General features: G+C 34.3%; 1 protein-coding gene and 1 pseudogene across 1 annotated transcript; one reads left to right on the top strand and one right to left on the bottom strand.

Moving 5' to 3' along the window:
* The first annotated feature begins 1,197 nt into the window (after positions 1 to 1,197).
* Positions 1,198 to 2,064, top strand: LOC121215458 (uncharacterized). The gene has a single exon (XM_041089972.1). It carries the CDS (start codon positions 1,198 to 1,200, stop codon positions 2,062 to 2,064), a length of 867 nt encoding a protein of 288 aa, XP_040945906.1.
* Positions 2,065 to 2,122: 58 nt separating this feature from the next.
* Positions 2,123 to 10,324, bottom strand: LOC107950742 (ABC transporter C family member 10-like; annotated as a pseudogene).
* Between the last annotated feature and the right edge of the window lie 73 nt (positions 10,325 to 10,397).

Consider the following 10,397-nt stretch of genomic DNA (forward strand, 5'->3'; position numbering starts at 1 on the left):
AATATTGGTCTTCAATGATTAAATCAGAGGAGGGGCTACATTTAAGGAAATAAAAGTAAATGGACTAGATTTCAAATGTGTGATGAGTATAGGGACTAGAAGCAGAATTATACCTTTTTAGAAACCCGAATTTAAAGTGAGACAATGAGCCCCAGACCTTGAATTATTATTATTATTATTATTATTATTATTATTATTATTATTATTATTATTATTATTATTTTGAGTTCTAATTAAAATCTTTGTTAGTTTGGCCTTTTGAATTTGTAGCCATGGTTTACGACTTTATTAAATAACACTCTAATCATTTTTCTTATAAATCAATCAAAGTGTTGATACAGCAATGATCTAAGGTTAAATTCTTCCATTAATCCTTGTACTTTATGAAAATTATAGATTTAATCCTTATACTTTAATTGGATCATTTTTAGTCCTATATCTTTCAAATTTTAAAATTTCATTAAGTTTTATTGTTTTCAAAATATAATGCAGCATACATTATTATCATATCTGTAACATCAAGTTAACTTGTTAACTTCACATTTTACTCACTAAAAGTTCAATTGATGGATTAACGACCGGCATTTATGTCAAGATTGAAATTTCAAAATTCACAAAGTATAAGGACTGAAAATAATCCAATTAGAGAATATGGACTAAATCTATGAAAATATGCATAGTATATGACCAGTAATTGAATTTAACCGAATTGATTTAATTGTTACTGTTTGGATTAAGACTAAAATTTTAAGATTCAAAAAGTGCAGGGCCTAACAACAGAAATTAACCAATGATGTAATATTGTTTTCCCGCAATGAACGGGGTCTAAGTGCCTAAGAAGCAAAGATTCTGTGTTTTTTCAACACAAATGGACTTTAATGATTAATGGGACTTGAATTGCATGTAGCAAACTAGACCCCCACCTTAATTAAAATAAGTCAACACGTCAAAATTAAACGTGCACGATGCTCTGGAGTAATGAACGGTTTAGTGAAATTAAAAATGAAAAAATCATAACCTAAAAGATGCATAAAACTTTTGATACAATAAACTAATTGGGACCCTTTTAAAAGCATGCTTAAATCAATTTGTTTGGAAAAGCATCATCATCCAACAATGCATTTCAAAGCTACCCCTTTCTTCATAATCTTCTTGCTTGTATGTGTTTCTTTTACCAGGAAATAACAACAACCCAACATGAGCTTCACACTCGTTTATTTGGTTTTCAGTTTGTACTTATGTTTTCTTTCATATGTTCATAGCTTACACAGCTTTTCCAATGGTTCCTTGGATACATTTCTTCAGGATTTTGCTTTCAGAGCATTGGTTACTAGGCACAGACCTCATACTGGAGCTTTATACAAAGCTAATCTTCCGGTTAATCTGTCAGGCATGGGCGTTTCCATTGCGCGAATCCGAAGCCGGACGTTGTGGAAGAAAGGGGCTAATTTTAGTTGTTCTCGTATCCCATCACGGACCTTTCTGGTTCCTCACGTCCGAAGGGTCGCGATAGTCTACGAGACCCTTGGCAACTGGTCTTCATACTACTACAGAGTTCAAGGTTACTCAATGATTGCTCCCGTCATCGGTTTTATGGTTTTCGATGCGTCGAATGCTAGAGCCAAAAGCTTAAAAAGTATCAACCTTGACACAATGGGGAAGCCTATATCAATCCATTTTCCCAACCTGAAATACCCTGATTCAGCAAGATGTGCAGCTTTCAACAGTAATGGGACAGTTGATTTCAGTCCCATAATGTCTTCCAATGTGTGTTACACTTCAAACCAAGGCCATTTTTCTGTTCTTGTTCCACTAAAGAGGGAAAAAAGGCCATGGTATCCATGGGTGATAGGTGTTGTGCTTGGATTTGGTATGCTGGTTTTGTCAGGTTACTTTGGTTTGGTATTACTTAAGGTTTTGAAGACCAAAAGGGTTCAAGCAATGGAAAGACAAGCTGATGAAGGTGAAATTCTTGATAGCAGATGGGTGAATTGCAGTAAAATGCCATCTGCAACAGTAACAAGAACTCAACCTGTCCTTGAGAATGGTGTGTTCCCACAGTAATTGCATTTGTCATTTTTATGTATATCTTGTTTCTTTTTCTTCTTTGGCCTTGAAAGGGTAACTAAAAATCTTTTTACTGTTTACATAAAATTAAATCAGAATAGTGACTTGGTTTTCTCGTTTCTAAAGTTGATAGCTTGTTCTACAGTAATTGTGCTCTATGAAAGAGAACTTTATTACCAATCTTCCAGTACCATTATATTAGGAGGAACGTGACCAGTATTCTTGGACTAACTGTCCAAACAATGACCCTTCCTTATTCATCAGCTTCATTGGTTCATCAAACTCCACCAATTTCCCTGTAAATCGAAACAAATCATATACAATATCAATAAAAAGTCGATGGACTATTTGCATATCAAGATATCTTCTCACCATCACTAATGCCAAGCACCATATTGCAGTCCATCACAGTTGGTATTCTGTGAGCCACAGTTATCACCGTGCAGTCTTTGAGTTCCGCTCTTATCGTTTTTTGGATGATCGAGTCCGTTGTGTTGTCGATCGATGCAGTTGCTTCATCAAGGACTAGGATCTTGCTTCTCTTTAGCAATGCTCGCCCCAGGCAGAATAATTGTCGCTGCCCCATGCTCCAGTTCAATCCATCTTGAACAGCTGCACTTATTGTTTTCATGTTGTTAATGGAAGCGAATTGGAAAAAACCAACTCTGGTATCTTTGTTTTTCTTACCGGTGGAGTTCAGGCCGCCTTCTTTTGCTTGAACCGCCTCTCGGAGTTGACACTTTTCGAGAACCTTAACATTCAATGATTAGAAATTCATCAAGTCTGCAAAAATACAAGGCTGGTTATTGGTGCATGATATGGTAAAACACATACCTCCCATATTTCATTATCAGTATGCTGTTCTAAAGGATCTATATTATATCTAACAGATCCACCAAAAAGAGTTGGATCTTGAGGGATGATCCCCAAATGTGATCTCAAATCATGAAGCCCAATTGTACAGATGTCAAGGTTATCAATGATGATTTCTCCATCTGCAGGCTCTACTAGGCGGAACAAAGCACTGATAAAAGTCGTTTTTCCACTGCCGGTCCGACCAACAATCCCAATCTTACTTCCTCCTTCAAATATGCAGCTGATGCCATGAAGGACCAGCGGAGCATTAGGCCAATAACGAACCTGCTTGATGAGTTTGACGTTTTATTATGCATTCCCTGTAAAGTTCATGACTCAACAAATGGAGAAAATAGTTAGTAAAACCTTTTGATTATACCTTCAAATTACAAATCTCGACTTTTCCAAGACAAGGCCAGCCGTGTGTAGGCCGGTTAGTTTCAATTACTTCGGGAGCTTCACTAGGAATATGCATGTATTGCTCTACCCTTTCTACTGAAACAACTGAACTTGATAGAAAGCATTGATTCTTCACCGAAACAACTAGGAATACATTTAATGAGAGGCCATATGACAGTGCCATTCCAATTAACCCTGCCATTGAAATCCACAAAACATGGTTAGAGCATAATCCAAAGTGATGAGAACATATTCAGTATTTGTCGAAGAACTAAACTCTGCTTGAACTAACCAGATGCAGATGGTCCAAGATAAATCAAAGTCATGGAAAGGGCTGTGGATGAAAGAACAATGGTACACAATATTTCCAACCTTTGGATTAACCACTCATTGGCAACAAAAGTATAAAAGTCTGGACTTGCATTGGCATCAATCAGATTCATATTCTTTAAAAAGAATCGGTCTTCCCCTCCGAAAGCTCGGATTGTCATGGCTCCAGCAATGGATTCAGCAAGGTGGCTAGCAACTGAAGACTTTGTTGTTCCAGTGATTCTCATCAACTCCTTTGCAGAAGCATAGTAGTGTCTCTAATTGTTTTCAAGAAAGTAGAGCAATTAAGAACTCGTTAAAAGAAAACAATTTATGATAAAAACTTGGTTTTTTTGCATGTATGTAAGACCTGTAAAAGTATGGTCAGATAAACCATGGGAATAATGACAAATGCAACTGGCCAAGCCAGCACTGCCAATACAAAAAAGCTGAAGTAGGTATTCATGGTTGTTCCAACTGTGATTGATAACTTGAAAGCCATATCAAGGTCAATGATGCTTAAATCTGATGACACCTATTAAAGTAAAATGGAAACTGTAAACAGTAAGTTCAAGGAAGAATAGAATTTCCATGAAAATGAAGATTTTGAGAACACTTACTCGACTCAGTATTCTTCCCACAGGTGTTGAGTCATAAAAGGACATTGGAGCTCTAAAAAACGTCTTCAACAGTGTAGAAAAGATAGATTCTGAAGCTCCACGACCAAGAAGAACTACATAGAAGGATCTAAGGAGCAAAAAGATTGCTAAAGAAAACCCAATCACTGTAAAAACAGTGAGTAATTCCTTGCTGCTTACTTCACTACTTTGGAGCTCAGCTGCTAACCAGTAGCTTTGTACTAATTGCCCAATTATGAATGCCACATGGAAAAGAATTGCTAAGGTGAAATATAGAAAGCCCTTGTTGTGTCTCAAATACTGCAAGTAAGGCTTCAAACCTGTATCTCCTGTTTCTCTTTCTTCCTCCTTAATTAATTGTTCTCCAGTAGCCATTATAGGCTCTTCCTTAACATGTACATTCTTGATCACATCTTTGGATGCCATAACTCTTCCATTAGAAGAATACGAGACGTCCATTTCGGATCCAATCGTGTTATTGTGAGCGTTTACAAGGTCCTGGAATTTTTGGCTTGAAGCTAGCAGCTGATCATAAGTACCAGCCTCTATAATTTCCCCACCAGACATCAACTGTCATATAATCAGATACTTGGACGATGTTATAATCATTTTTAAGATGTTATAATCATATCTTGTAATCATATTGTATTCGAAATTATCGCACTTACCAATATAGAATTAAAAGCTGGAAGGAAGTCAACTTGATGGGACACAAGTAAAACAGTTTTATCAGACAAAGCTCTCATCACATATTCCTACATAAAACAAAAGGGTGTTAGATTTTTAAGTGTGTATACATGCATACATATATATAAGACAAAAAGTTATGGATTCACATTAAAAAGGCTTGTTGCAGTTTGAGCATCTACAGCACTGAATGGATCATCCAGAAAATAGATATCTGCATTTTGATACAATGCACGAGCTAGCTGAATTCTCTGCTTTTGTCCACCACTGAGATTAACGCCTCTTTCTCCAATTTCAGTAAGGTCCCCAAAAGGAAGCATCTCTAGATCTTTTATTAAGCAACACTTCCCAACCACTTCTTGATACCAGACAGGGTCCATCACAGAGCCAAAAAGAATGTTTTCTTGTATACTTCCTGTTTGGATCCATGCTGTCTGAGAAACATATGCTTTCTTCCCATGCACATGAACCTGATGGTCCACATAGAAACTCAAGTAAGGTTTTGACATGAAATTATTAGTTCTTGGAAAAATATACAATGTTGGAATTGAGAGTTTGTTCTCACTTACTGTGCCATTGACTTTTGGAACTTCTCCAAGAACAGCAGCTAAAAGAGTTGATTTTCCTGAGCCAACTTCTCCACAAATGGCAACCTTTTCTCCTGGTTTAACCACAAAATCTATGTCTTTTAAGGTAGGTTTGGATGAAGGGTTAATGTCCCAAGAGATTTCATTACACTTAATGAGAATGGAGTGCTCAAAATTTTTGTCTTCACATTCTTGCTCTAGCTTTCTGTTTCCCAACTCTGGTGCCTCAAGGAATTTCAGAATCCGGTCCAGGGAAACCTTAGCCCCAATGAATACTTGAACAATATCAGGAATCAACCTAACCGGCTCTTGAATAATGCGAAGACTCGCCAAAAATGTGAAGACATTACTAGCATTAAGTGTAATCCCTAGCAAGTAGCAAGTCCAGAAAGTAACAGCAGGCACTACAATGGGAGATGACCAAAACAAAACTAGTTGGTACCCTTTTTGTGACAGAATCCCTATTATCCATTTGAACTCATCTTTCCTTAAACTTTCAATAACCTTCTTGAAATGTGTCTCCCAAGCATGCAACTTCAATAACTTCATATTTCCGAGTGCCTCCGTAATTGCTTTAAGTCTTTTGTCTTGCGCCGACATGATTTTCTTGTAACATTCAAGCTGTAATTTGGTAAGTGGATAACTTGCAACCACTATCAATATTATTGCAGCTAATGCAGCAAAAGTTGCCAATCCCACAGAAGAGTATACAATGAATAACGCTAGAGAAAACTGAACGCTTGTTGCCCATATCTGATGAAACCAATACGGAAACTCACCAATTCTGTTGGCATCTACGGTGACATAACTCACTATCTCACCAGGAGAATGATTCATTTTAGCAGCATTCGATAATTGTTGTTGCTTTCGATATATTGCTGCAGATAGCGTAGACCTAACTTGAAGTCCAACCATTCTTGTTATAAAGAACCATTGCCTCTCAGATATAGACTCCAAGCATTTTGCTATAAGCAGGCCAATTGTCAGCACGTAAGCCTCATACTTAAAGGTTTCATTACCTTGAACGACAGCAATAAAAGCTCTAAGAAACAACGGACCTGTAGATAGTGTGAGAACCTTGATCAATGCAAAGACCCCGGAAGTTAACATTGCTTTCCAGTGAGAATATGCAATTATTGACAGCATAGAAATTGAACCACTTGAATTTCTTCGTTTCTGTTCACTCAGTCGGTCGGTATACTTCAAGTAGCATGCTTGAGCTTGACATGCCTGCTGCAAAGTTGGAATATCATTGTTCTCTAGAATTTTCTCCTTACCCTTCTGCAATAGAGGATTCAACCACCAAAAGAACATTTTACTTAAAACCCCAGCATTGGCTAAGGGAGTAATGTCATGGTTGACACTGGTTTCGTCAGTTGAATCATGTTCCTCACCTTGCAAAGGTGCATAGCAAGCATCAAAATCACCTCCCGGATCAGTATCCTTCGAACCGTGTCCTCTAAAGGCGCAGAATAGAAACAAAATCGATCCAGGAAAAGATAAAACATCCAAAAGTATCTTAATTGACACAGTTTTGTCTGCAATAGCTTCCAAGTAGAGATGAAATACAGAGAAATACCGCATACAATAAGGTAAAACTTGAACAAGCCTTTACTGCTATTGTACACGGAAGGTTTAGATTCTTCAAGCTCACAGATATGGCTAGAAGCAGCCATGAAAACCCTTGAAATAGCAACACCAACCATCCATCCAGAGGTAAAACCGTATGATCCATATCAAGTTTATGGTAAATGGTCCATATCCCCAAGAACAAATAGGCAACACTCAGTATTCCATTATAAATTTCAGAGAGAACTGCCACTAAAGAGATGCTTTGTGACTGTGAATTTGTAGTGATCTTCTTTGAGGAAAATTTACAAAAAATGATGAGGAAGGCCACTAAGAGAAGCAGCATATCAATAGAACTGATGAAAGCATGATTGAAACATGAATATGGATTGAGAATTGATGGAAAACCGGAACTGCATGTCTTCCCAGTTTCCTTTGAACAGCTGGAGTTATTACAGAACATAATCCACGCACTCTCTCCCATGTTGTTCTGCACCTCAAAATATCATATTCTTATCACTTAAAAACCTGAAGCAAATAATGGGGTATTAATGTATTAAAGATGCAAATCAAAAAAATTCGTAGTTTTTTAGATACATGTGGACTTTAGACCTGTCCATGGGCCGGGCCGGGCCCACAAAAAATTTTCAACCCATTTATATGGGCCTGAGATTTTGTCCAGGCCCGGCCCGAATAAAAAATATGGGGCCCAAGCCCGGCCCAGCCCGGCCTGTTTTTAATTAAAATTATTTTTTTAATAAAATTAAAACTAATTGTTATTAAAATTAATTGTTAGTAAAATTATCAAATTATTAATTGTTAATTGTATTAATTGTTGTAATAAAATCTAACATTTGATTAGTAAATTTATCAAATTATTAATTGTATTAATTGTTGTAACAAAATCTAACATTTGATTAGTAAAACAAACTTGATGTTTTATTATTATTATTTTGTAACACTAGTCAAGGAAATGAAAGTAAATAAACTTAAAATAAAAAACTATTATATTTTAAAAATAAAAAATATATATATTTAATATTTTTCGGGCCGGGCCCGGGCCAAAAAAATCTTGCCTGAGGCCCGGCCCATTTTTTAAACGGGCCTAAAATTTTGTCCAAGTCCATATTTCGAGCCTATATTTTTACCTAAACCCTCTCATATTTCGGGCGGGCCCCATGGACAGGTGTACATGTGGTCCATTTGAATGCATTAAGAACCTTACAGAGAAACTCTTGTTGCAGCCTTGAAAGATTTAAAGGAAAATCAACATGTATCACCTCAAAAACCAAACAACAAAAAAAAACAAATTAACATCTGAACTTGCAAAGATTGAGGTAAAAATGATAGTGTTACTAACCTGGAGATAAAATAACAAGAGATTGATCAATAAAAGCATTTAATATATTAAATGATTTATATTTGATATATGTTTGTATGCATCCCAACTACTTCAAACTGCTCCTCTATTTTTTTATTTTTTTCTAAATTGCAAGTAGTAATCTCTTAGGTTGATAACCATATGCATGGTCAAACAAAATGCCCTAAAGCTCCATCCAATTATCACTTTAGTACTTTCCTAAAATAAATTTAGTACTTGAAGTTTCTAAGCATGTACTTTCCTAAAATAAATTTAAAATAAATTTAAATTTAAAATTTTGGAAAAATGGGAAAAATAAAAAAAAATAGCAAAAGTTTAGAAAAAGTTTCAAAAAATTTATAAAAACATTCACTTTAATTTTTAAAAATACATAAAAGAGAAAAAAATACAAACAATATCAGAAAAATATCAAACAATATCAGAAAAATATCAAAAAAAAATTTAACACATCAGAAAAAAATATGGAATATAATATAAAACTTCCAGAAATTAAAAAATATACTTTTTTTAATAAAATACATAAAGTTAAAAAAATAAAAAATACAAAAGAATATCAAAAAAATCAGAAAAATATTAAAAAATAAAAATCAGGAAAAATATGGTAAGCTTTAAAATTTTCCAGAAATTTAAAAATATAATTTTTTTAATATATAATACAAAAAAAAAGAGAGAAGATCTCTTTTTTAAAAAAAAAATAAATATGGAAGGTTGCATTGTTTAATACAAATATCTTAACTCTCTTTTACTATTTTTTTTTAATTTCTTCTTACATTTTTTTCATATTTTCTCTTTCTTTGTATGATATATCTTTTTCCCAAAAAGTATATTTTGAAAGTTTCTAGAAATTTTATATAATTTTATATATAATTTTCTGATTTTTATTTTTTTGAGATTTTTATGAATTTTTGACATATTTTGTATTTCTCTCCTCTTTTTTTTTGTATTTTATGTATTTTTAAAGAAGAGTATATTTTTAAATTTCTGAATATTTTTAAAGCTTTCCATTTTTTTTAATTTGAGATTATTTTTTTGAATTTTTTTACATTCTTTTGCATATTTTCTATTTTAAAAAACTTTATGTATTAAAAAAAAGTAGAGTTTTTGAAATTTCTATAAATTTTATATAACTTTTCTCTTTTTATTTGTTAAAATTTGTGTGCTTTCATTAGACATTTTTTTGTAATTTCAAATGCCAAAATGTAAATAATATAGTAGTTGAGGGATGAATTTGGGCATTTATTAGTAGAAGACTGAAAATACAATCATGTAATTCTCACTTCTCATACGATAAATTTCTCCAACCATAGACAAAACTATCTTTTCATAAATTGCAGACTTAAGGTCACAAGACAAAAAAGAGAAATAAAAGCACTTAAATTACCAATCCTTTTCATTTCCCAGAGAACCAAAATGAATCCCAGAACCGAAACTCGAAAGAAAAAAGTTCAGTTTAATACAAAACTAACATCTCAAAAAAAAAAACCCAGCATACTAACCTGGAGAGAGAGTGATGAATCAGAGCGATGCATACCTCCTCCTTTCTTATGTTTGTATGCTTGAAACTGCTCCTCTAGTTTTTTTGGTTTCCAATAGTCCAGGCTGTAAGGCTCTCCATATCCTAATTATGGGAATCAGATTTAATAAAGTGAGGGCAGGGCTTCTACTTCTTTATCCTTCCACAATACTCACACCAAATACTAAAAAATTTAAACTTCCTCTATTCATTTGACCATGATAATAATTAATTAAAACAAGGATGAAAAAGATTTTTGAGGTTCATTTTCTGAACCGCATCTATTATGCTTATTCTCTGTAGAAGCTTTTTCATATCCACATTCATTGTAACGTTTTATCGTAGAAAGAGAAAAGATGCTAATGAGAGAAAAGGAAACGCATTTTGCACAA

The sequence above is a fragment of the Gossypium hirsutum genome, chromosome D03, assembly GCF_007990345.1.
Source record: "Gossypium hirsutum isolate 1008001.06 chromosome D03, Gossypium_hirsutum_v2.1, whole genome shotgun sequence".
In the NCBI taxonomy this organism is placed as follows: domain Eukaryota; kingdom Viridiplantae; phylum Streptophyta; class Magnoliopsida; order Malvales; family Malvaceae; genus Gossypium; species Gossypium hirsutum.